The following is a 26,849-nucleotide window of genomic DNA, read 5'->3' on the forward strand; positions in this document are numbered from 1 at the left end:
CCGGCCTCACGGAGCCGGGGCGGCGCGGGTGGCTGGTGGTGCCCTGCGTCTCCACGCGCTGCCGTCACTGCCCTGGAGGGTGGATAGTCCGTGTGCGTTCTCAAGGCGCGCGTGCGTGTGCGCGCGTGTGCTGGTACTAGGCACGAACTGAAGGCCTGGGCGCTGTCCCTTTGCTCTTTCTCTCAAGGATGGCGCTCTACCACTTGGACCATAGCTCCACTTTCGGCTTTTTGTGGCTAATTAAAGCTAGTCTCGCGGACTTCGCCAACTTCGCTGCCTGGACTGGCTTCAACTGCCATTCTCAGATGGTAGCCACTTTTTAGCTGCGATTACAGGCGTGGTAAACAGCAAGGTGCTTTGCCTCGAAGCCCTGCCTCTGTTCCAGTGTTAGGCACACCTGAACACCTTGGAACATCCTGAACACCTACTCTGGGCCAGGCACCCACAGGTGAGGGTTGATCTTCAGCCCTAAGCTAGCAGCATTGCCCAGGACTCTAACCCCTATTACCTTTGACACAAATATATCCTGCTTTCCTGGGCTGGAGGGCTTTCAGCAGAGCCAAGTGGCCAAGGCGCAAATGGGGAAGTCCAGGGCCAGGAGGAACCAGTCAGCACCCCTGGGAAACTGCAGGCCTTGAGAACATCTCAACACACTAACTGGGAAGGGAAAGAAGGAGCAAAGAAAAGCCATGGTTCTTTCCACATTGCCACTCTAACCAAAAAACAACTAAAAGCACTCCAATCCTGTCTGATCTGATCTGTATTTCCATTAAGTAGCTGTCAACATATAGTGAAAATTTCTTATTAGTACTAGATTCCTGGAATTCATTAGCAGTCATCTTTGGTCTCCCTTTTCAAGGTGATGTCCAAGTACCCTTTTCGAGTCCATCTCATAATCCTCTGCCCTCTGGGCGCATCACACCCCCCACAACCATTCAAATGCAGGGATTAGGCAGAAATGGCCATAGTGCCCTTCTTGGTGACAGAGGGAACTGTCTCATTAGGGAACTTTGAGTTCAAATTAACTTGCAGAAATTGCCATAATGTTTGCATGATGACACAGCTTTACCCATCACACAATTATTTTAATCTGCTCACATTACAAGACTACATACACAAAAGTCTCGCCATCAAATGGGCTATAACTTAATTGGTTTACCTACTTCTGACATGAGGTCTACCAGTAGTTCCAGGACCAGAAGGGTCTTAATGGTCATGCAGAATTAGCAGTGGTGCTGGACTATTTGATCCATGGATAAGTGGTAGGGGAAAAGGCTCTACCCTTCTCTTCAGGAAATATGTATTGGACCCTCGTCTTCAGCAACACAGTAGCAGGGAGATGGACAGAATCATCATTCTGAGAAGCTTTACTCTCCTGTGATAACTAATAAATTCACTATATTAACTAACAAACTAATAATTACTTCAAAAACAGGCTAGCTTTGCTGCTGGTCTCACTGATAAGCTTCTATTTGCAAAACTAAAACAATGTGAAACATTTTAAACACTTTGTGGTTGTATGTGAGAAGCACTAGCTTCAGGAAGAACTACACTATATATTCCTAAACTTGAGTTAATAACTTCCTCAGGTTCTAAAAACTTACAGCCTCTTACAGTAAGAACTTCTCTACATGCTTTCTTTCTCAGATCTAAAAGGGCAGTATATTATGGTAAAGATTTTGCTTGCTCAGTAGTAATCATTAAAATACAAAGAAATCCAACTGTAAATTAAAGTGCTTTATTTCAGATCAAGTAAAATCCTTTTCTTGGAGCCTACTACCCATACCCAGACTGATTAATTTGAGTCATTAGAAATATTTAAAAGTACATCTCACCAACCTACTCTTTCCTATGATACAAGCAGAGTAAATCAACAAGCTAGACACCAAGAGAAATCTTTCCCTCCTGACTTTTGAAGAGCTTAATCTGTTAGTGGCATGGTTGTCATGGCAACACTGTCTTCCCATGAAGACCAGCCATAACATTTTAGTCTGTCTGATTTCTTCACTTTGCACCGGAGGACCTGGCACCTCCTCTCTCTCAGCCATCACCTAGCCAGGCAGTGCAGTGCCCACACCAGTCCACGGGGTCTCCTCGTTGCTTGGGCAGTGGCCCCACTACCTCACAGCAGCGGGCTCAGGAAGTTTATCACAGGATTGATGCAGGATTTGATTTTTCTTTTGGGCCGGTCCTGGGGCTTGAACTCAGGGCCTGAGCTTCTTTTTGCTCAAGGCTAGCACTCTACCACTAAAAAAAAAAAGGCCACTTCTGGCCTTTTCTGTTTATGTGGTGTTGAGGAACTGAACCCAGGGCTTCATGCATGCTAGGCAAGCACTGTAGCACTAGGCCACATTCCCAGCCCCATAGTTACAATCTTTGAAGAGTAAAATCTTTTACTAGCCTTTCCCCTACCCAAAGTCTCCACTCTTATGGCTAATCATTCAGCTTTTTACCTGTTACTTTGTTTCGTATTAAGAGGCTCTACAAACCTGCAGCTTTACTTCTACCCCTGTGATGGAAGGTGCTGCCTGGGACCTTTCCTGCTTCTCACCTGCTGCTGTGGGACCCTGCTGATTCTGTGTGTGTGCCCTGTCAGAATTTAATAAAACAGGTCAGGGTTAGACATGTGGCTCAGATAGGAGAACACCAGCTAGTGAGTGAAAGTGTTAAGATACTGAGTTCAAGCAACCATCTTAGAGAAAAAAAACGAAAACAAAAACATGTAGGTCAAATGTAAGGGGTAGGAAGTCATCCCAGAAGCTGAAAACACAGGCATTTTCAACTTGTCCTTGCTCCTGATCAGACAACAGTGAGCTTAACTACCACATGGTGAAAACTGTCATAGAAATGTTCCAAAATTTCCTCTTCCAATTTATTGCTGTACTCTCCCAAAAGCTAAATTGTACAACCTACTTTGAAATGAAATGGCTTTATTTGGCCAAGTAGCTCCAAGTTTCATAGGAAGATAAAAAAACAAGACATAATTCTTCCTCCCTAGACATTCAATGAATAAGTGAATGACCGCACAAACACCATAAAACTTGTAATTATCATATCTCAGACTTGCGGTGGAGAATCTGATTTTTAATTTTAGCTGGGCCACCAACTCAATATGCAAGTATTGAACAGCCTTGCCTCATTTCCTGAGAAACGGCACCAGAAAATGAAGACCCATTATTAAAGTGTGAAAGGCATTTGTGTTGAGATTCTAACATTAATGGTTCTTACTGATTTTTGTGTGCAGTGTAAAATGAGTACTTGTTCTCATATTCTCACCAAGTGATGGCTTACACTTGGTCACAGCTGTGCAGCACTACTTGGAGACACGGCTGTCCAGACAAGGACAAGGCAGGCAGATGAGACAGAGCTACTGTTCTGTGCAATTCAGAGACCAGGGACAACAGGGCCTCAAGGACAGCGCCAATTAATGGTGCCAAGGCAGAACTGCTACTTTGAGATAAAGTGATGTTCTTGTAATCCATTTGGCCATTAAATGTTACAGATCCCTCTTCCCATCCTTTCCCTTCTTTTTGGATGTACTGGGGCTTGAACTCAGGCCACTCAGGCCTCTGCACCTAATAGGCTGGCCCTCTACCACTGGAGGTATAACTCCAGTCCTAGTTTTCCCTCTTTTAAGAAGTCTTGGTTCAGAAGCATACAAGTGGTACAGATAGCTCCTTTAAAAAGTCCCAACAGGGTTGGGAAGGTGGCTCGGTGGTAGAGTGCTTGCTTTACATGCATAAGGCCCTGGGTTCGATTCTTCAGCACCACATAAACAGAAAAAGCTGGAAGTGGTGCTGTGGCTCAAGTGGTAGAGCGCTAGCCTTGAGCTGAAGAGCTCAGGGACAGCGCCCAGGCCCAGAGTTTGAGCCCCACAACCAAAAAAAAGGCTCAATAGAGCTGGGTAGCCGGGTGCTGGTGGCTCACGGCTATCATCCTAGCTACTCAGGAGGCTGAGATCTGAGGCTCACAGTTGAAAGCCAGCTGGGCAGAAAAGTCTGTGAGACTCTTATTCCAATTAACTACCAGAAAACTGGAAGTGGCACTGTGGCTCAAGTGGTAGAGCACTTGCCTTGAGATGAAGAGCTGAGGGACAGCACCCAGGCCCTGAGTTCAAGTCCCAAGACTGACCCCCCCCCCAAAAAAAAGTCTCAACAGAAACCAAAAATCAACAGTAATGGTGAACCATGAAGGAATTTATTGACATTGTCAATTTACGAACAAGAGTTATTTTTCTCCCATGAAGTGAGGAAATTTCAATCTGCCATAACATGTGCCCATAAGTCTTCACCTTGAAAAGTAGTGTTTCATGCTTTAATCAGGTTCTAGGAGGAAAAAAGAAAAGGCAACAGTTGCTAGCCATTCTTCTAGTTTCCTTAAACATCTGTCAAGAGCAGGACAACTTCCTTAGAGTGAGCTGCAATCTAACTGTGGCTGCGAGTCACTGGGGAGGAGGTGAGCCTTGGCCACTGTAGGAGTGCATAGCTTTAGAAGAACAGGCACTTTCCTGTTGAGTAAAACCATTCCTACGAAGACAGAAAGACCAAGTCTCCCTGTGCTAATGGAGTGGGGTCCCCACTGTTGCAGACATATGGAGCAGGGCTAAGGTTTTATCTGCAGGAGGGAGGGGACTGTGATTTTCCACCCCAAGGCCCTGGCAAAGTGAACAGCAGCCCAGCGCAGGTGCTGCTGCAGATAGACTCAAGAGACATTGCTCTCACTTAGCTTACTGTTGAAACTGAAGAACCCGCCATAAAACCAGACCTCCTTATTCCAAATTATGAGACCAGACAGAGAGCACCGAGAAAAAGGGCTAAATTCAAAACACCATATCTTCAGGCTTGTAATAAAATATTTACTAATTCAGAATGAAAACAAAAAGTGCTTATGGGAGACAATTCCAATAAATAAAACTGCTCATAACCATAAGCTGCCAGAAGATTAATATTTATCACATTACAGTGATGCTGCAGGTCTGAAGCTTTTAAAGAGCAAAACAGGAAAATTAAACCTGAAAAACATCTCTGGTAATTTGCCTTGCTTATCTTTGAAATAACAGTGTCAAGAAAGGAGCTGGGAGGTCACATTTAGAGCACAAATGTCTAAATTTACCAATTGTACATAACTGTCATTTTACTGCATGACAATGTAACTTTACATCACCAACATCTCTGCAGAACTAAAATGAACCCAACGCTCTTGAAGCACAATCAGTTCAGTAACACAGCATTCACTGCAGGGTCTGGCAGATCTTACCGCCTGATAGAATAGCAGGACCCTTGCCTGTACTTCGCGCCCTTATGTTCCAGAAGAGCTGATTTGTGAGGACATTAGCAGATGTGGGGAAAATAAAAACACACACAAAAAACTATTTTTTTCATGCTTCTGAATGGTTATGTAACTTCAGCAGCAATTACCAAAGTGAAGAGTTTATCCTCCTAATTATTTGATTTTGGGCAGACAAATGAAACAGGTTCAATTAAAATAAGACAGCTCTCTACCTAAGCATTGCTAAATGAACTGAAAATCAATGTGCCAATTATTTTTGCTTGTTAGGGATAGAAAGGACTTTCTTTTATCATGCCTTAGCACTTCTGTCACTGGAGTGCCTTGAATTATTACCTCTATAGCTTAACTTCAGAACCACTGATTGATGAAAACACAGGCAGAACCTCAAACTAACATTACTTTGGTTTTTATGGTGCTTTAAAATTTAAGGTACAATTCTTCTAAATAAATCAGTAACTTACTCATTATTCCTTCTTCACTTTCACAATTTTTATGTTGCTGCCAGCTGTCTTCTCAGCATTTGCTTTGAACTCTGTCTTTAGTGCATCCCTCACGGCTTTTGCACAGATCTGGGAGTACCGGATGTAGCTGAGAAAAACAAGAGAGAATAGAGTTAATTACCAAGTACCCATCAGATGGTTCTATTATTGTTCTTTTACTTTTCTTTTTACACTTTTAGTTTGCTTGTATGAAATTGTAGAATCAGATTTAAGCGTGAAAAAATGCCCAAGAGAATCTAAACAAAGAAAAACATTAGAATGTCCAAGTATTAATTGGTGTTTGGGAAGGTAATCATGATTTTCTTTTGTAGTATGTCTTATCTTTTCAAGGCATATTAAAAATAAAAGGATACATTAAAAAAAACAAAAAACAAAAAACAAAAACCACCCCAAATTCACAGCTCAGGAGACAAGACCAAAATGTTCAGGAGGCTTTAACATAAATGAATTCTTCTCATTTCTCTACTTCATCCCCCCCCCCCCTTTATTCTATTCTTATGAGGTAAGGTTAAATATAATTAGAAGAGGAAAAAAAAACTGTTGAATTAATCACTTCTCTTTGACAAACAGTTTAAAGGATTTTCTGGGATATTGGACTTTGTCTTATAAATCTGTTACCGTAAACACTTCCTAATCAAGGTTTCTAAATGAAGCTAAAAAGGCCCAGGAGAACATCAATTCTAGCATAATACCCAAACGCTTCCTGTTTGGTACATGGACTTCCATCAACATCTTATTTCCCTGAAAGATGTCAGACCACTTTTCACACTTTTTGAAAACAGGAAGAAGGGAGGGATGTCTATTTCTCATGTTTGACAATTTGTTTTTGGGAGTCAGAGGTAAGGGTTCCAAGGCCGGTATCCACTCCTAACTGGGTGACCTTCAGGCTGTTCAACCTTTGCAGCTTGTTTATTCACCTGTAAAAACAACAGAGTAAGGGGATAACAAGATGTGCCCAGTAGGTGTCTGGGAAGAGGACCCAGAAGCGTGAAAATGCCCGGATACCATTACAGAGGGCTTAACAATTATGTGTATTATTGGCACGATCATCTAAGTCACAAACTTTTTGCTTGTCCTCAGCACGTGGGCAGCTCGGGGGCGGTGGTTCAAGCCTGCAGACAGGAAGGTCTGCACCATTCGGCCTCTAACGAGGGGTGCCGCCTGGGCAGATAAACGGGTCCCCTGCAGGGCTTGCACCCATTTTTGCGATAAGGAAGTGCGAGGCGAATGAGAATTAATGAACGAGGAAACTATAATGTAAGAATCCTCATCAAAGACTCGGCCTCCACGTTTGGGTCAAAAGGCCCAGTGCCACCAGTGGCCGGCTCGGGCGGCCGGGCCCCTCCGTGTCCCGAGTCAGGTGTGTGGTGCTGTCACGTTAGGATGCGGAACTCAAGATCACGAGCGCCGGTGGCTTCGCTGGCAGCGGAGGCCCGTGACCCCGTGACCCCGAAGCCGGTGCACCTTGGCCGTGGCGACGCCATCTTGGCGGCGGCACCCGAGCCCCGGGGAGGCCCGCGGGTGGCGGGTCCGGCCTGCGCAGGCCCGACCCGCCGCGCCCGGGCGCGCTGCCCTCGGGAGGCTCAGGCCTACCTGAGTCCAGCCTGTCGCCAGTACGCCACCATGATGTCCTGAGGGCGAGGCGCGTCGGGTCGAATCGCAGAACGGCAGCGCCGGGATCAGCGGGGCGGTCCAACTGCCGGAAGCTCGGGCCTGGGGAGCGGAAGGGGCGGAGCGCGCGGACATACCAGTCGGAGCGTCTCGCTCTGCCCGACCCCCCCCCCCCCCCCCCAGCCAGGGGGCGGGGCGTGGCTTGGGGCTCGGCCCGCGTCCGGGCGGAGCTGCCCTGCGCCTCCGTGGCCTGAACCGCGCGGCTTCCCGTAGCGCCCCGCGGAGAGGCCCGGCCGGAAGCGCCGCTTGGCGGCCTGGGCGGCGCCCGGCGCCCACGTGGAGGCCGCGCCGCCCCGCGCCGGGGTCCCACCGGCCCCCCTGGAGTAGGAGGTGGAAGTCCGGAGAGGGCTTCTCACCGACCGGAAAGGGCTGGCACCCGGCGCGGCGGGCCCGGCCACGCCCCGGGCCGCGGCGAGGATGGGGGAGGCAGCGAGGGGCTGAGCGTTGGCGGCGGCAGCCCGCGCGGAGACGGGACGGGCCGAGGCCGGACCCGGAGGCCGGGAGGCCGGACCCGGAGGCCGGGAGGCGGCCGCGCCTTTCCCGAGCAGGCACAATTCACAGAAACTGTACAAGCCATCTCTTAAAACTCTATTTAGGCAATATTTTATTTAGATGAAATGTTAGTTCATTGGTAAAATCCATCACAGGTTACAAAAGTAATCAGCAATCTTACCGGGCTTAATCTCTTACAAATACCTAAGAGTTCTTAAGCTAAGCATTATTTTAAGTAGAAAAATACTAATGTTAAAAAGGTTTGGGATATTGTTTCTGTGGTTTTTGTTCATATATGAATTAGTCTATAGGAAACCCGACTAGAAGTTGATCGGTTAAGTCCTGTAAAATAAAAGGAAAAGCTAATCACCTTTTAACAAAAAGTGTATGCAACAATTATAAGTATCAAAGACACCGTTTAGTGGTTGATAATTGGTAGCTACAAAAGACAAAATGAAACACATGTACTGATTTCCACTGGACACCCACTCTTGGTGTCCGTCTAAAGTAAGGATTCGCTGCACTGACCCTGCGGTGCCATCCACTCACCCACTTGATGACTATGGTCACAGTTCTCTCTCTCTCTCCCCACGCCCCCTCGCTCTGCAGTTGGCACCATGTTATTAAAACATGAAGTACCGGAATTTATGCTTCAGATCAAGACATCATTTGAGTAATTTCAAATGATGTACAGCTCTTCATGTAAAAAAAGATGTTTTGTGGTCACAATTACCTCAAAAAGTAATTATATTCAAATAACCTGACATATCATGCCTTAGCAATTACAAAACCATGATTATGACACATGGCAATTTATAAGTTAGGCAAATGAGAGATGCTAGGAGACGTGAAGAGCTGTTCTGTTTTAAGAGTGCTGCAAACTCAGGCAACGACTTTTATTTTTTTCAGTTAATATAACCAGCCCACGGCACAGCATGCTAAGTCATAAAGTACAAGGCCAAGGAAGGCAATACCTTTACTAAGTTACAAAACTTTGGCAAATCAATACAGTACTCTTTAATACAATAAAGTAATATTGTTAGAGCCATATTACTTTAGTGCTAATTTTCACTCCAAAAATATCATTTAAATACCAAACCAAAACACTGTGGTTTTTAGCAGAGCATGTTACTTTATATAAATGAATGTCTTTTAAAACTATACAGTTTCTCCTTTTGAAGTGAGTTTCCTCCTGCAGGCCACAGTGGTTCGTGCATGGCAGCTGTGGGCGTGTAGGGTGGCAAGGCTCGGCTCTGCCCTGGGGTTGGTCCAGTGCCAGGATGAGCTCCAATGTCTGAAAAGCTGTAGAATCTCTTTAAGCAGAGTCAGTGTCAATACCAAATACTTAAAGACTTAAATTTCCCCGTAAATACTGGAACTCTCAAAATCCAGGCAGTCATTCCCATCACTTAGAAGCCCTGCGTTTCTTTGTTTGGATCAGAAGTCACACAGCCTTACTCCATCCAGCTCATTTGAAAAAAAGTTCTGCCTAAAATAGTTGTATGTTTTTTAAATAACAAATAAATATGCGGTCAGCTTGGAGGCCCCGGGCCCCGGTGCTGTGGACAAGGCTCATTGTCATTTCTCCACAAAGGCCGCCGCCGCCATCGGGGTCCTCACGCTTCCTCTGGCCGAAGCTGCCAGTTCTTCAATCTCAGCATTCAATTTGTGTATTACCCATTCCATTGCTTCTCGGCCCTTTAAAATCCAACACAGTGATGGTTAGGGAGGAAGAGCAAAGGTGTGTATGACATAAATGACACACCAGGAAGTCCCAGGTAGCTCTGGGCACAAAGAAACCTCAGGAGGGCCTACAGATCCCTTTTGTTCTTTCTCTTGTCTTATATTATTTACCAAATATCAAATGGCTTGATCCATAAACTGATTTTTATTTTGTATGCAAAAGACGTTCTTAAAAGCATCTACAATTAAATGACAGGATGTCTTATTATTTCATTATAAAAGTGGTCAGACTCCTTTTCTTTTGATGTCTACGTTGTAAAATAAAACTATGGGCAAGTCTCTGAAGGACTTGGTCCCTGACTCTATGCTCACCCCTCCTTCCTGACGCTTCTGTTTGAGGGCCCTTGCACAGGCCGTTCCTCCTCCTGAAGGCTTTTCCTGGTATAATCCTTACAATCCACCCTCTCCCCCTTCAAGTACTCACAGACTTCAAGTATCACACACCAAGCATTAAGCACTGTAGCTGCCTACAGTTTTCCTCTCCTAAGGACTTCTTGTGATTATTGTGTCCTTCCTTAGTTCTCCAAGGAAGGGATACTTGTGTTTTGCTCCTACACTCCCCAGTCTAGCCTAGTACTCTGCCTGACACAGAGAACAGTATCCATGAATATCCTTGACTCACCACAGCAGACATGGCGAAAACCAGCCCACTGGACATCTCTTTCCCTACATTTTTTCTTTTTGTGCTGGTCCTGGGGATTCAGCCCAGGGCACTGTCCCCGAGCTTCTTTGCTCAAGGCTCGCACTATACCACAAGCCACATTCCCGGTCCTTTGCTTGTTTTAATTCATGCTTGGTCAATGGGAGCGATTTCTCAATGGGCAAAAATTGCTTCTTGAGGAAACGGGAAGTGTGACTCGGAAAGCAAATGTCACCAGGATAGTGGCTAGAAGCAGACATGCGAGGAAATGGCGTTTCAAACAAGGGTTCACAGGTACGCATCGCCAGGCACGTCCTCCACACTGGGCCCTGAGACACAGGCTGTCACGTGTTACCTCACTTCCATCGTCCTCTGGCATGGATGGGGAACGGAGGCACACAAAGGCGAGCTTAATTGCCCCAGGTTGAAAGGGTGGTAAGAGTGCTGGCACGGGAGCCCGGATGTGCCTGTTCAAGGACCTGCCTAAAGCTCTCTGGCTGCTGGCTGCAGGGGGCTAAGAATGCTGAAAAGAACAAACACATTCAGCACAAGCACTTTGGAAAACGAAGCCAGGGGCTGGACAGCAAACACTCACCTTGTTAGCATTGGAGGAGATGGTGCTGGCCATAAGCCCCTCCAGGTAACTGCTGAGGCTCACCCCTTTCACCGTGATGATGGCTTCTTGAGTCAAAATGGTTCTGGTACAAAACACATCACAGTTTCAGCCCACCCAATGTCTATTTTTTACAGATACTTGATGGAGAAAATTAAAACACCCATGAAACAAATGTGCTTAACATGTGCGACTTACTTTTCTGGGTCCTGAGGATGTGGTTTGTACACTAGTCTCTCGTCTACAGAAACCATGTTTGTAAACGAAATCTACAGGATGAGGAGAAAAAAGGCTTATCATTCCTGAAACAATGATGCAAATCACTTCCCAAATGAACACACACACAAATCTTTCTAAACACACAAAACTAGAAATAAACTACCTTGCGACTACTCTGAAAGCACCTTAATTTCACTTCCACTATCTGCTTTTTATTCAAATCAATTTCAGAAGGGTGTAATGACAATGTGTGTGGGGTCCTGACTTTGGTTTATTCAGTACTAGACTTGAGGAAGCAGCAGTCAGGCCCAGGAAGTGGATGGGATACACCTCTCCTGTGTAGGTACTGGGTTCCTTCCTTTCTTCCTTCCTTTCCTCCCTTCCATCTCTTCCTTTCCTTACTTCTGTTTTGTCTGTTGTGGGGCTTTAACTAAGGGCCTGGGCATTGTCACCCAGCTTCTTTGCTCAAGGCTAGTGCTCTATCACTTGAGCCACAGAGACACTTCCAGCCTTTTCTGTTTATGTAGTATTGAGGAATCGAACCCAGGGCTTCATGCATGCTAGGCAAGCACTCTACCACTGAGCCATATTCCCAACCCTAGGTACTGGGTTTCTACATTAAGTCTATGCTCATTCACCTTCTATTTAAGGATGAAAAACATAGCCAAACAGTTCAAAATGGAAATAAAAAGAACCAGGGCTTACATTGGTAGACTTGAGCTCCATTGTTTTCTCCACAGGGTCAACTACAGAATGCTCTTGCACGTACGTCTTGGTTCTTGCTGCACCAATAATCTAAGTGAAACATTCAGAATTAGCAGTCAGAGCAGGAAAGTGGGTCAATACTGCATTTGAAGGTACAAATGTGTTATAATTATCTTAATCAAAGATGTCTTACAAAATACAGGAGTAAACAAAGGTCCAGAAAATGACCGAGCAGAGGGCAGCAGGAACCCACACAGCATGGATGACACCAGGCTGCCACATGCCACACACAAAAACCTTTCCCAGAAGCCATTAGGAGTCAAGCCACTGGAGATGTGTGCATGCAATGCATGGTGCGGAAATACGGAAATCGGAAAATGTGGGGAGACATGGCACCCAGAAAACGGAGAACTCAAGAACATGTGGCAGCATGTCAGGCAGTCCTAGGCACAAGGCCTACAAGAACAGCCCTGGCTTCGTGGAGGACGATGCGCCCGTCAGCACCCAGCGTCACTTCCTGGCCTGGCTGGTCCTGCTCCTTTCTGCGCTCCCACTGTCCAATGCCCTGGTCACACAGAGGAGGCCACGTCAGTGCTGAGTGGACCTGTCTCCGCAGAAATCCTCCATGGAACTCTAGGCCATTTGCTCACACTGATGAACTGGCATTCTAGTTTCTTGATGGTTAAAGTGGCTCACCAAAGCCTACTTGTTTGTAACCGAATAGAAGTGTTTCTAAACGCTCAGGAGAATACTACGCATGGTGTAAAGGTAACAGCAGTGAGTCTGGGAACATTCTCCTTATCTTAATGAACCTGGCCTACCGCTGACCAGCAACTGGCACCCAGCAGTGACCGGCAGATGTTACTTCCAGCTCTTGGTACTGGTCTCAAGTTGCTGGCAAAGCAGGGCAAGAATAATTGCTTTTAGACATAGAGCAGGAGCTGGCTTCCTTCAGAAGGTTTTATCGGGTGCCTTCATGAAGACTGTAATAATATTTCCAATTCATTATACGCTCATAACTCAAGTTTATTATAATACAATTTGAACTGATGCAAAAATGACATTCGGAATCGGCTCCCACCACCTATTTGAAAGTATAATGTGGTGTAGAACACGGCTCTACCGCAGTCACATTTCGAGGGGAGTGGGGCCCACTTACAGACTTCACCATGGAAGGCAGCCCCCACTCGGTGCTGAGGAGTCTGTGGCTGTGCAGCTTCCCGGAGGGGTCCACGTGGCGGTCCAGCACATCCACGCCCACGACACTCGGGTTCATGGGGTTGGGGTACTTCTGCATCGCAGCTGTTGTCACGGTTTCCCACGGGTGACTATCAACAAGTGCCAAGAGTCACACGGTTAAAAATACGCATGGGAAGCTGACAATGTCTATAACCCATCAAACAGCTCTTTACAATAGGAACTTAATTACTTTTTACTTAGGGAAAATTACTTTCTGAAACACTGACTGATTTGGGGAGCTCAACCAACATTTGTGTGTGTACTGGTCCTGGGCCTTGAACGCAGGGCCAAGGTGCGGTCCCTGAGCTTCTTTTGCTCAAGGCTAGTGCTGTACCACTTGAGCCACAGTGCCACTTTCAGCTTTTTCTGAGGAGTTTATTGGAGATAAGAGGCTTACAGACTTTCCTGCCTCAGCTGGCTGAGAACCATGATTCTTAAATTGCAGCCTCCTGAGTAGCTAGGATTACAGATGCGAGAGCACTGGTGCCCAGCTCAATCGACATTTTTAATGTGCACAGACTTAAGCATTTTTCCTGCACCAAAATGGATACCTTTCCTATTCACATCATCCACATTCACATGTAACCAAGAGCCACTGCTTCACAAAAACATCCTTGAGAAATGTGTTCTACTGACTGCCAGCAGGCGGGTGTGCCTGTGCTCCTGACTATGCTACCGCAGTGCTGCCAAGTCAGGAAGAGGAAAGGAACTCGCAGGCCCTACCAATTTGTTCAGACATTACAAGAAGACAGCAAGCACTATTGCTTTAATGAAAAAGTCTTGTTAGTTTAAGGCTAACAGAAGCCTGTCCAGTTGACATCCATTGTTCCCAGAGAAATGATTCTTGCTTGTTAAAGTTTGCTCAGCATAATCAAATGTCTTTCTGCTCTCTTCACATACTGGTTTTTAAAATCTCTTAGCACAGTAAGCACTCGCTCACACCTAGGACTGAAGTGCTGACAAGACCACATCACTGGAGAACTTAGAGCAGCCTTCTTTTCTTAAGAAAGCAAAGCCATGTGTTCAAGAGGGCAAGTGTGAGGTCCTTGAGCTCCCTCACCTCTATGGAGGCGTGAGCACGTGAGCTCTCCTCATGCCTATGGATGGAGGCGTGTGCACACGTGAGCTCTCCTCACCTCTGTGGATGGAGGCATGTGCACACGTGAGCTCTCCTCACCTCTGTGGATGGAGGCATGTGCACACGTGAGCTCTCCTCACCTCTGTGGATGGAGACGTGTGCACACGTGAGCTCTCCTCACCTCTGTGGATGGAGGCATGTGCACACGTGAGCTCTCCTCACCTCTGTGGATGGAGGCATGTGCACACGTGAGCTCTGCTCATCTCTATGGATATAGGCGTGTGCACACGTGAGCTCTCCTCATACCTATGGATGTAGGCGTGTGCACATGTGAGCTCTCCTCACCTCTGTGGATAGAGGCGTGTGCACACGTGAGCTCTCCTCACCTCTATGGAGGCGTGAACACGTGAGCTCTCCTCACCTCTGTAGATATAGGTGTGTGCACACGTGAGCTCTCCTCACCTCTATGGATATAGGTGTGTGCACACGTGAGCTCTCCTCACCTCTGTAGATATAGGCGTGTGCACACGAGCTCTCCTCACCTCTATGGATATAGGTGTGTGCACACAAGCTCTCCTCACCTCTATGGATATAGGTGTGTGCACACATGAGCTCTCCTCACCTCTGTAGAAGAGGCGTGTGCACACGTGAGCTCTCCTCAGCTCTATGGATATAGGTGTGTGCATACATGAGCTCTCCTCACCTCTGTGGATGGAGGTGTGTGCACACGTGAGCTCTCCTCACCTCTATGGATATAGGTGTGTGCACACGTGAGCTCTCCTCACTTCTGTGGATGGAGGCGTGTGCACACGTGAGCTCTTCTCACCTCTGTGGATGGAGACGTGTGCACACGTGAGCTCCTCACCTCTGTAGAAGAGGCGTGTGCACACGTGAGCTCTCCTCACCTCTATGGATGGAGGCGTGTACACACGTGAGCTCTCCTCACCTCTGTGGATGGAGACATGGGCAAAAGACCTGTGAGCACAGCATGACAGGTGCTCAATCCACCTACAATATGACCCTGTCCCTTCTACTCTATTGAACTATGCTCTTGCCTTCATCTACAAGGAAGATAGGACCTGAGAAGATGTTTCCAGCTTTATCAGTTGATACAAATCTCACAGCTCACAGGTTTTTTTTCTAAAAGCAAAACAAGAAGGCATTAATCTATTTCAACTTCTCAGAGAACTCAGACTGACAACTACATCTTGTCAACAGAAGAAAAATCTCAACTCCATTAACTTCTCAGAGCCCTAAACAGGCAGTGACATGATTCTGAATGTCGTCTTCATTTTCTCTACAATATTATATAAATGAACCTCTGGTTTTAATCTCAACCTTATTCAGCAATCAGTGCAGGTGTGTGGGTGGAACAGCTTCATAAATCTAAACAATCCCCACAAATAGAAGTGATACAGACCAAACACTCTGATTGTTACCAGGGCAACTGTGTAAAATGAAAACCCAACCAACCCTTCCCAATCTATGTAGTCACAGGGTGTGGCCTCTGGCCTCTGCCGGTCTCTTTCTTCATTCTCTAACAAATCCGCATGAGTAGTTATGCACTGTTTGACAACATGGACTCTGCTTCATGGAGCTTGCTCTGTGAACATGAGGAGCTCAAAAGCTTCAAGTGATGCCTACTACGACTACAACCGTGCTCTCCAAGTAACTACTTTTAAATGCGCTAATGTAATTAATGCAAAAAGATCTGCCACCAGAAGTCATTCAACACCATACCAAAGGATCTGTCTGAGGCTTACTGACCTGTCCAGTTTCCTCCCCTATCAAATGAGTGGGGGACACTGTTCACACCATTGAGGTAGCAAGAGGATCTGGACTTAGTTAAAAAGTAAGCCGTCTGAATCCCAGGGCCCAGCATCCACTGCACTGATGCCCGTGGAAGGAATCAACACTGACTTCAACTGATGGCCAACCACAGGTGTGGCCTCAAGAGGAAGTGCTAGAAAATCAAAGCGGGGTGGGACGCAATAGTGACTCAGCTGCTGCTGGGGAGCAGTGTCCTGACGTGGGAAGCTGGGAGAGGAGGCCCTGGGAGAAGGCACTCTTCACAGATGTGAAGCTTCAGGGATGCAGGTGGGCCTGGAAACCCTCTGCCTTTGCACATATGGGAACTGAGGTCAGGTGTTCAGGTAGCCCCTGAATAAGGCTCTGAAGTGCAAGAGATCGGAGCTCAGGGCACAGTTCTGGATGCCAGCAATGTATGTCAGATGGGACTCTGCTTTCACAGTCCAGACTATTGGGAGACCTGGGTTCCTTTCCAGGGGTGAGGAGCACTAATGTAAGTATGCCCATCTCTTCATCAAAGATCTGGGGCACAGAGATCAAGATCCTTGATGAAATGTGATGTAGGAAGCCCAATAAGCAATTAAAGATGTACACGGAGGGTTAGGAGAGAAGAGGCAGAACAATTGGGAAGGGAGTGAAGTGGGTTAGAGAAGCCCAGGGAGTTCTAAGAACAGGACATCTTGTGAAGCAACCAAACCTGGAAGAGGCCTGAGGACAGTATCCCTGTGCTGAACCAGCAAGTGAACGATGTGACCAGGTTAGAAAACACCAGAAAGATTGATTTAGGGTCTCTCTTCAATCCCAGACAGTTATAAGCAAAACTTGCTTCTGGTTCTCACACTCATGTTCTTTCTAGCAGGCCCTCAGTGTGGTCTACTATGGAAAAAAAATGTTGATAACTTGGGGGAGGGGTGTTGAACTCAGGGACTTGTGCTTTTGCTTCGCTTTTTCACTCAAGGTGGGTGCTCTGCCACTTGAGCCATAACTTCATTTCCAGCCTTTTGTGGTTAATTGGAGATAAGACTTTTCTGTCCAGGCTGGCTTCAAATCTCCATCCTCAGATCTCCGCTTCCTGAATAGCTAGGATTACGCGTGTGAGACACAAATGACTGGTGACAACTCTTGAAATTGTCCCCAGAAACACATTTTAAAACTCAAAACTTCTGAACTAAAACATACTACAAGGCCGTAAGAACTCAAACAGTACGGCAACATTAACAAGATGACTGGAAAGAGCACAAGTTCCTCAAACGTAAACCACAGCCGTGTTTATGAGCAAGTGGTTTTTCATTTCAGAGAAGATTTATCAAAAAAGAATCCTGGAACAAAGAGGCAACCACTTCGTGGGATCAAAAAAAGATTCAGCTGCTACGCCTACGGTTCTTCCGCATGGGAAACCGTGGGTCTCCAAGACACAGTTTGATTGCCAACATCTCCACCGGCTTAAGGTCTGTGTCCATTACCACAACGAAGGTGTCGTGGAGCTGTGGCCAGAGACCTCTCACGGAGAGGCCCTGACCGTCTCCCAGCTCTGAGAAGAGCAGGAAACCAAGGTCACAGGCTGCGGGGCCAGCGTGGAGCCCCGGGGGCCAGGCGCGTGTCCGCCCTCGGGTCAAGCCGACAAGCGTCCATCCTGATTGATGGGTGGGGGGCCCGGCCCGCCGCAAACCCGGGTTCCAACAAGGTCCTTCCTCGGGGGAGACGCCGCGCCCGGCCGGGAGGCCCCGGGCGACCCCCCGCGCCCGGCCGGGAGGCCCCGGGGCGCGGCCCCAGCAGCACCAGCCAGACCGGAAGTGTCCACCGCAGTTTCCGCCTAGGACCGCGTGCTCCGCGACGCCCCTCGACCCCCGAGGGGGCGGGGCCTCCCGTCGGACCGGCTCAATGGTCGGGTCGCGGGGTCGTGACCTTGGCCCGCCCCCGGGGGGGGGGGCCGCGGGCTCGGCCCGGCCCTTCTCCCCGGGCCGACGCCGGGAACTCCCCAAAGGTGCCCACACTTACTCAAAGACATGCTCCGAAGTCCAGATCTTCATGGTGCCGAAGGCCTGAGCGACGTCCGGCGGCGCTAGGGGACAGCGAGGCGCGGAAGTACGCCTGCCCCGCCCCCTTGCCGGCTGCGCAGCGCGCAGGCGCCGTCGGACTCGGCGCGAGGACGTCCCGACGTGTGGCCTCCACGCCCTGTCCCGGCCCAGCTCGGAGCCGGCCCCGCCCCTCGGCGCAGACAAGCCACGCCCCCTAGCGCGGCGCAACTAAACTTCGTCTCCCGCGCGTGGCGCAACCGAGCCCCGCCCCTCGCGCGCGGCGCAGCGAGGCCACGCCCCTCGCGCTGGCGCCCCGCCCCGGCGCGGCTCTGGGGTTGCGCTGCGCAGGCGCGGGGCGTCTGGGCGGCCCCGGCGTTGCCCTCTAGGACCGCCGACCTGGGTGGCCTCGGTGGGGTTCTCCCGAGCACATTTTCCTTGGCGTCTTGCTAGAAAGTTCCTCCCCCCTCCTGTCTCAATCCAGGTCAGCCAAGTCACTGGCCAGGTGTGTGCCCCAGAGATGGTGACCCTGGTTGCCGACCCAGGGCACGGAGTCCCCGGCCGCGCCGTGTGGCCCCGACGGCCCGGCCTCCCTCCGGCCCCGGCCTCCCTCCGGCCCCGGCCTCCCTCCGGCCCCGGCCTCCTCCCCTCTGGCCCAGGTCCTGCCAAGGCCCGGGTCGCCTGCGTGTCCCCGTCGTTCCGGTCGTGGCTCTCGACGCTCGTGTACGGCGAGGCCCACGGTCCCGGAGAGCGGGGCGGCCGGCGCCACCTCCGGCCCCCTGCTCGCCCTCGCCCGACGGGGCTCCGCGGGCCGGGCCCCTGCCCATGGTCCCCTGGGCCCGGGAGGCACCGGGGGCTGTACTCGGAGGAGTCTCGCCCCGTAGACAAAGGGCCCGACACAGCTTCAGGGTCGGGCTCCGCGCCCCGCCCCCTCTTCCCCCAACCTCACACCATCAGTTTGTCACTCCATGGTTATGGATGGAGGAAAATCTCCACATCCTGTTACTTAGAAGTATTACCTCATGTTCATTCTCAGCTTGCTTGAATGTTAAAAACCAAGAAGGAGGATTAAAAAGAATAGCCAAAGTCCTCTATATGGAAAAAAATCCACAAAAAATTGGACAGGAAGGAAACAGTATGGTTAGGGAGTCGATAAGTGCCATTTGTGGTACGTTGCATGTGTGTTTTTAAAGAATGCCCACCGTCCATGGAGTGAAGTAAAGCTTTAAGGGTTGCAGAGGGTGCCTTAACCTTGATTAAGATGCCAGGTTAACGTTCCTGGTGTTGAACACACTGATGAGGAGCCATCAGCACAGAACAGCCTGTCCCTGCTATTCCTGGAGCTCTGTGCTTGCTCACTGTCCAGCATTCTTAACTCTTTATTTTAGAGAATGTGATTCTGCCCCCTAGTTCAAGATGTCTGTGCTTGAAAGTCATGCAGCTGACACCTGTTCGCCTTTCTCAGTGCACAACCAGATCCCTGTGAGTGGAGTTCTACCTCTGGAGTGACAGATCCTGATTGCTTGAAAGGACAGCAGGTCTCAGTTGCGTTTGGAGAGCAGAGCTTTTGTAGGGATTGTCGCTGGGAGCTCTACCTGAGACCCAGAGGAAGTGAGTGGGTGGTCTCTACAGCCTTGGGCACTGGGTTACTCAGGGTGCCTCTCAAAGAAAAAGAGAAATCATAGCAGGTCATTAACTTGGTTTGAAATTAGGTAACTGGCTGTTAAGACTCTGACACAGTAATGGAGCCTGCCCACCTTCCTTCCCCTCCCAACTTTCTGGGCATTCTTTCTGGTTGAGATCCTGCCCAAGCTCTGTTTCTGGAAGGAAGAATGTCCCATATCCTCTCCTACTAGGGAGCAGAAACTCCAGAGTATTTCAAAGGAGGGCATGTGTCCCAGAGTCCAGAAAACCAGAGCTATGGAAGATGGAGGGTGGGGCCTCTTCCTGGCCCATAGAGGAGGAGGGGGTGGGGGTAGGGTAAGAACTGGGGAAGGGGGTGTCAGGCCTGGGTTGGTATTTGAAGAAGAACCAGTGTGAGGTTCCATGTTAGCAGGTCACAGAGCTAGGCCCAGCAGGTGAAACTGGTGCTGCCATGGCTCCTTTGATTTCTAAACTTGACTTGTTAACTCCATTTTTATCCTTGTTTACCATTATTACTTGACTTAACATTTCTGTTTTGTATCTGTGTGGTATAGAATCATCCACCTACTTATCCATGGTTTTGCTTTCTACTTTCAGCTGTCTGTGCTCAGCTGAGCTCTGAAAATCTTAAACAGCAATTTTTAAATTTTAATTTCTTTTAAATTTTACTTAAATTTTTTATTAGTTGTGGGGCTGAGCTGCTTTGCTCAAGGCTAACTCTCTACCACTTTGAGGCAGAGTTCCACTTCCTCAATATTCTTGATAATAAACTTGAAAATGTTTCTTGAATTCTGCGAGGCATCCTAACCAGTCATTAAACACAGGGGTCTGGCGAGGATCCCCATTCACAGCTCAAGTCAACAGTGCAATCACCACCTGGATTTTCCCTCTGTGTGTGGTGGGGTGCGGGCCTCCAGGGACTAAGCCCCTGAGCCCGTGGGATCTGACTCTGCAGGTGCAGCATCTGCGTGGTGGCACCCCTCTGGGAGCTGTTTGGTCAGGGAGACCCCCACACACATTTGTTCTGAGAGGTGTGTTTGTGTTGCAGTGAACATTGTAGAAGAAAAAAATCTTTTTTTTTTTTTTTTTGGTCAGAATTAGCTTCTTCACAAATACACTCTACATACAACTTGCTATTGCTGCTGTACTGGAGGAGGGGCTTCTCCCTCCTCCAATACATGCTAAATCTACTAATTCTTAAAAGACAACTGTAAGTCCTAAGGACTCCCCAAAGTCTGCTCATTGATGCCAGAGGTGAGGTTGTCTGTGCAATAGGAATTAGACACAGCAATTGTAATCTAAGGTTTTAAAAAGTATACATAAGTACACATACATTGCCATGGATATACATATATGTGCATATTCAGTAATTACATGTTACTCATAAGTTACATATGTTTTGTTCAAGCACAGCACAATAAGTTAATAAATCAAATGGAATTTCAAAAGGAGATCTTAAAGCTGGTTTTAGTGGCCCATGCCTATAATCCTACTTACTCAGCAGGCTGGATCTGAGGCTTACAGTTTGAGGCCAGCCTAGGCAGAAAAATCTGAGGTGCTTATCTCCAATTAATCAGAAAGCTGAAAGTAAAGGCATGACTCAAGTGGTAGAGCACCAGCCTTGAGCAGACATGGCCGAGTGACAGTGTGAGGTCTTGACTTCAAGCCCCAGTACTGGTGCACTTCATGCATGTGCACGTGCGTGTATGCACATGCACGCACAAACACACGCATTAAAGTTCCTGCACATACATTTTACAGCTCAGCTGATATTGAGAAGCTCTTAATTCTGTATTATCATCAGTTGTGTTTAAATTACTGTGTTATCTGCGGATTATTTCTTTGCCTTTCATTTTGTGAAAAATCCACGTCCCAAATGGCAAATGGAACCCCAAACACAAAGTAAAGGCTAATGTGCTTAGTTTAAGTGGCAGAGTGAAGATTTCAGACATATTGAAAGGCAAGGTCTGCAGTGAAAGTTCGGCAGTGGGAAAAACCAATCATGCGTCCTGCACATGGGCAGGGCCATGCCCCCTGGATATCAAGGGTCTATTTTAGAAGCTTACTGTCATTATTATTATTATTATTATTATTATTATTATTATTATTGTTGGTCGTGGGGCTTGAACTCTGGGCCTGGGTGCTGTCCCTCAGCTCTTCAGCTCAAGGCTAGCACTCTATGACTTGAGCTACAGCACCACTTCCAATTTTCTGGTGGTTTGTTGGAGATAAGAGTTTCATGGAAGCTGGGCACCGATGGCTCATGCCTGTAATCCTAGCTACCCAGGAGGCTGAGATCGATCTGAGGATCATGGTTCAAAGCCAGCCCAGGCAGAAAAGTCCGTGAGACTCTGATCTCCAATAAACCACTAGAAAACTGGAAGTGGCGCTGTGGCTCAAGAGGTAGAGCGCTTGCCTTGAGCTGAAGAGTGCAGGGGCAGTGCCCCAGCCCAGAGTTCAAGCCCCATGACCGACAAAAAAAAAAAGAAAAGAAGAGTTTCATGGACTTTCCTGCCCAGGCTGGCTTTGAACCACGATATATATTTGCCTGTCTGGCTTGGGGCTTGAACTCAGGGCCTGGAAGCTGTCTCTGAGCCTCTTTGTGCTCAAGGCTAGCATTCCATCACTTGAGCTACAATGCCCCTTCCAGCCTTTTCTGAGTAGTTTATTGGAGATGAGAGTCTTAAGGACTTCCCTGCCCTGGCTGGCTTTGACCCACAATCCTCAGATCATAGGCTCCTGAGTTGCTAGGATTACAGGAGTGAGCCACCGGTGCCCAGCTACATTAAATAGATATAGATACAGATATAGATATATTTGCCCACCCTTCCTCTTTTCATTTTTCTGCCATCTTCTCTTGACCCACCCCAAGAAAACCATGTGCCAGCTTCTTGGTTAAACTGTTTGCTAATTGAATATCTCATTTTTCAGGATAAAGTCAGATAAAGCTGCACTTGGTGTTACTTTTTTTTTTGTCAGTTGTGGGGCTTGAACTCTGGGCCTAGGCGCTGTCCCTCAGCAATTCAGCTCAAGGCTAGTGCTCTACCACTTGAGCCACATCGCCACTTCCGGTTTTCTGGTGGTTTATCGGAGATCAGAGTCACAGGGACTTTCCTGTCCAGGCTGGCTTTTGGTGTTACTTTTATGTGGATTCAGTTGTAGTGGACTCTGGGTACCACATTAGAAATGAGGCTTTCTGAAACTCTAAACATTGACTATATGTGAAGGTCAGGTCAGGGCAAGGTGTAGGAAGTACGTAGGCTGAGAGTGGTACAGGTAGAGAGGGAAGGAGGGTGTCAGTTTTAGGAAAGCCTGGGATCCCTCTTACCTCTTTTTGCCTTGTGGCCCTTGTAACCTTCTCGCAATGGAGTTTCATAGACTGTGTTAGCCACTGAGCGAGCCAAGAGAAGCAACCAGCGCAACTCAAGCTGAGGCCACACGTCCACTGGCTTTCCTACTTGGGGAGTTCAGACTGAAAGTAAGGAGGCCCAGAGTTCCCTGCCTGTGGGTGACCCATCACCGATCTCCGTTTTGAGTGTCTCACATTACTTCTAATTGAAGAAGAATCTAGAGCCAAATTCAATTTAGTTCCATTAGTGATTGAAGGATTCAAGGAACTGTCCAGAATTGCCTATCAATATTAGTTTTCTTTCCCCTCTGCTTCTGTTTATCCCAATGTCTAACTAACTTATTCCTAAATTCCTGTCATAAGAAATGAATCTCTCCTCCTGAGACTGTCTTGGCTATTTTAATAATTCCTCATCCTGAGAAATGAAGGATCATTTCTTAAACTAACTTGATTTTCCTTATTAGCAGCCTTCCATAACTAGGTCACCTATAGCAAAAATTTGCTTTACTTTTTATGCTAAAAGCTTTTTACCATCAAAAGACTTACATACAAACAGAGACATGAAACTTGGCTAGAAGATAATAAAAGTGAAAATGAAAGTGTCATGGCTGCACGTGGGCATGAAGGAGCATCTCAGAATCCTCTGTTTTGCATTCCTTTAGTTGATACAGTATTGCTTGGTGCCTGTTCTAACACCAAGAGACCGGGAGGTGAGAGGCAGCTCACCGCCAGTAGCCAAATGCCTGAAACCCCTCTCAGCAAGATTCAGAGGAGGGGGATGGAGCAGGGCTTTCATCTTTTCTATCCCTTACAGAGAATGTTCTGGGTTGAACTGCCACCTGCTATTTGGGGCCGTGGCCCCATCATGGGCCAAGTGCATCTTTCATGTCATCAAGGTGGAGAGGTAGCAGGTTGTGAGCCAAGGCTCATCCTCTCTGTGAGAAGCATAATTAAGTTTACGAAAGAGGACAGAAGCATGGCTCTTTTCTCTGAGCTTGGCAGGTCCTTCCATTTGGCTGCAGGCAAACTACTTCTTTGCCAAAGCAGAGGGACCGATCTAGAAACTGAAGTAGGCCTTGCAGAGTGGGGAGGAGCTCCTCTTCTAAGTTACTCATGTCTACGGGGACCTTGGAAGTAGGGATATAGGCAGCAGCCCATTGGCCAAGGACAGATTCAAGCAGTTGCTTTTCATATGGTCGGTTCTTGCTTACCTTTACTTGTGACTTGGCAGGTGTTAACAGTTCAATGGCCGACAGCATGAACACCCAGGGAGAAAACAATTATGACCACAATCCACTTCCTGAAAGCAGTGCAGTTGACTAGGGTCAAAGGATCAAACTCTTACCTCCCTCTTTCAGTTCTCTGGGACCAACCCATTTGGTAAGGAGGGCCTGGGAGCTGATGCCAGTGGCTCATGCCTGTAATCCTAGCTACTCAGGAGGCTAAGATCTGAGGACTACAATTTGAAGCCAGCCTGGGCAGACTCTTACTTCCAATAAACTATTCAGAAAAAGCTGGAAGTAGTGCTGTGGTTCAAGTGGTAGCGCATTAGCCTTGAGCAAAAGAAGCACAAGGATACCACTCAGGCCCTGAGTTCAAGCCCCAGGACACTCTCTCTCTCTCTCTCTCTCTCTCTCTCTCACACACACACACACACACACACACACGTGGACAAAGACACACAGACACACACAGACACACACATACACATAATGAAGGACTGGGAAGCAGTCTGGGACTAATACCTTATATTTCTCCAAAGAGTCTCTGGGCACCCTGTCTAACCTCTCCTTTGCCAGTGTGACATACTGTAAAGGAGGGATGTAAGGGACCATTCCTGTCTTCCAGCTTGAAAACAGGCAAAGAGATGCACGCAAGGCTTTTCACCCCTCGTTGAAGATTCTGGAAGCACACTGCTTGGGTGATGCACCTTCCTGGTTTCCAGGTTCTCAAGGGCAAGGCTGGCAAGAGCAGAGCACAGTTGTTTAAAATCAGAATGTGACCTGCTGGGAGCCCTATTCATTTAGTAAGAAGGTGTGTGTATGTGTGTGGGGGGCAATATTCTGAACACAAGCAGCATTGGGGTACGTGCTGGCAGGATTTGGGGGCAGTCAGAGTTCGGCTTCTCGTGGTCTTCTGGAGAGACCCCTTCTGCAGAAGTGTGACATGTATTGTTTGAAGGATGATACAAAAAAGAAGCATGTTAGGGTGGAAGAATGGAAGGGAAGCAGCTGCTGTCATGAATCATCCTTGGAGGATGGGTGTGGCCCCGTAAGGAATGTATTAATGTATCCTGGAGGAGTGCACTAGTCCCCAAAGGTGGTCTGCTGTGGCCGAGCTGTGTGACACCTTGGGAGGAGAAGAAACACCCCAAGAGGAAGAGCTGGTGTCTTTTCCCAGGTGGTGGGGGTGGTCAGCATGCATGTGGAGAGCCTCCTCTAATGTATGCTGTGGCCAAGGCCACTTGTCACTTCTTGGAGTGAGGGAAGGGGACTAGGGAGACAGTAGCATTCAAAGGCATGGGCCAGTAACGGACTTCCTCTAGCAAGGTCCTATCTTTCAAGGTCCTCAGAACCTCCCCCCTAACAATGCCACCCACACAGGAAACAAATGTTCAAAACCTGAGCCCGTTGGGGACATTTCATGTTCAAACCATAACTCTCCCCAAACCAACTACACCAGTATGTGTGTGTCTTAACCTATGGAAAGAAAGGGCTGCTGATTGACCATTGCACGCTCCAGCATCGCGCTAGACATCTGCCAAAAGAGATGTTAACAAAGTAGAAAGGGAAGTGGTCACATCTGAGACCACTGCACAGGATTAGAGGGTACCAGAGGCCTGTGAGGCCTCAGGCGTGATGAAGCAGCGTGTGGAGGAAGCTGTCTCTATTGTCTGTTCACATATCTACCCAGTGGTCACCATCCTAGCAACGAGTCAGCACTCAGGAAGCATTTGTGAAGGGACTGAAGGAATCAATACAACACAAGCCAAGCTAGGCGTGGTGGCGTGTGCTTGCAGTCCCAGCTAGTTGGGAGGCAGAGATTGAGAGAACTGTGGTTTGAGGCTACTCAGGGCATAAATGTAGTGAGCCTCCATTTTAATAAATAGGTATGGTGTGATAATACTTGTCATCTAGCTACATGGTTGTACCTCATAGTTCAGGCCAGTCTGTTAAAAAAAATGCAAGACCCTACCTGAAAAAGAACCAAAGTGAAAAGGATAGGGGTATGGCTCAAGTGGTAGAGTGCCTACCTAGCAGTTATGAGGCCCTGGGTTCAAATCATAGCACCACACACACACAAAAGGTAGGAAGGAAAGAAAGAGGAAGGAAGGAAGAAAGGAAGGAAGGAGGATGTAAGGCATACAGCAGGCCTCATTAGGCCAACAAGAATGTGAACAGTTGATGAACTTAGATAGGTAACAGAATTTTGAACATGTAAGGCCTAACATGAAGGACTGTGAACCAGAAAGAACTCAAGGGCACAGGTGAAACTTGGCAAGTGCTCAGATCTGAGCAGTGTCCCCAGCCTGGGTCTCAGGACCATGTCTAGGGAGATGAAAGCAAAGGCAAGCAGGGCCATGCCTGCAGCTCACAGTGCCTTCATTTGAGAGAACAGCTGTTTGCTTGGGCCCAGGGCAAAGGGGGAAGAAAAATGTTGAGCCATATGTTCTGACTAAATCAGTGCGTGGCCCTATTAGAAAAAGTGTCTAAATGATTGATTAGGGAATAACCAGCCAGCCCTTGCCTAGTGCTTTACTTGTGTGTTGCGAGTTTGTTTAATGTCAGAATGTACTAAAATCCTCTCTGCTCCTTCTATTTCCATTTTTCATCAAAGAAATAT

The 26,849-nt window shown here is 47.9% G+C and overlaps 2 protein-coding genes and 1 long non-coding RNA gene across 4 annotated transcripts; 1 reads left to right on the top strand and 2 right to left on the bottom strand.

The window, feature by feature from the left end:
- Positions 1–37: 37 nt before the first annotated feature.
- On the bottom strand, positions 38–18,127 carry Prelid3b (PRELI domain containing 3B). Of its 2 annotated transcripts, XM_042699289.1 has the most exons (7): positions 17,997–18,127; positions 13,032–13,200; positions 11,873–11,962; positions 11,147–11,217; positions 10,931–11,033; positions 9,520–9,650; positions 38–49 (listed from the first exon to the last, which is right to left on the bottom strand). In XM_042699289.1, the coding sequence occupies exons 1-6, from the start codon at positions 18,026–18,028 to the stop codon at positions 9,531–9,533; spliced, it is 585 nt and encodes a 194-aa protein (XP_042555223.1). In that variant the 5' UTR covers positions 18,029–18,127; the 3' UTR covers positions 38–49; positions 9,520–9,530. The 2 variants fall into 2 exon arrangements, with proteins under 2 accessions (XP_042555223.1, XP_042555222.1); XM_042699288.1 differs by lacking the exon at positions 38–49 and having other exon boundaries at positions 8,041–9,650; positions 17,997–18,126.
- Atp5f1e (ATP synthase F1 subunit epsilon) lies at positions 4,176–7,503 on the bottom strand. The gene is made up of 3 exons (XM_042699290.1): positions 7,383–7,503; positions 5,751–5,877; positions 4,176–4,325 (listed from the first exon to the last, which is right to left on the bottom strand). The coding sequence occupies exons 1-2, from the start codon at positions 7,412–7,414 to the stop codon at positions 5,754–5,756; spliced, it is 156 nt and encodes a 51-aa protein (XP_042555224.1). The 5' UTR covers positions 7,415–7,503; the 3' UTR covers positions 4,176–4,325; positions 5,751–5,753.
- Positions 13,229–25,055, top strand: LOC122124618. Its single transcript, XR_006150604.1, has 3 exons — positions 13,229–13,370; positions 14,625–14,628; positions 25,041–25,055. It is a non-coding gene; the product is annotated as an uncharacterized LOC122124618 (long non-coding RNA).
- Positions 25,056–26,849: the final 1,794 nt, after the last annotated feature.

The sequence above is a fragment of the Dipodomys spectabilis genome, unplaced genomic scaffold, assembly GCF_019054845.1.
Source record: "Dipodomys spectabilis isolate Male_0828 unplaced genomic scaffold, ASM1905484v1 ptg000240l, whole genome shotgun sequence".
NCBI lineage: Eukaryota > Metazoa > Chordata > Mammalia > Rodentia > Heteromyidae > Dipodomys > Dipodomys spectabilis.

Excerpts from the sequence above, each read along its gene's own strand:
- Atp5f1e (XM_042699290.1), bottom strand. The coding sequence starts at position 7,414 with ATGGTGGCGTACTGGCGACAGGCTGGACTCAG. Across the intron at positions 5,878-7,382 it reads TGGCGACAGGCTGGACTCAG|CTACATCCGGTACTCCCAGA; the intron begins GTAGGCCTGAGC and ends TGTTTTTCTCAG.
- Prelid3b (XM_042699289.1), bottom strand. The coding sequence starts at position 18,028 with ATGAAGATCTGGACTTCGGAGCATGTCTTTGA. Across the intron at positions 11,963-13,031 it reads TGCCTTCCATGGTGAAGTCT|ATTATTGGTGCAGCAAGAAC; the intron begins GTAAGTGGGCCC and ends TGTTTCACTTAG. Across the intron at positions 11,034-11,146 it reads CATCCTCAGGACCCAGAAAA|AACCATTTTGACTCAAGAAG; the intron begins GTAAGTCGCACA and ends GTTTTGTACCAG.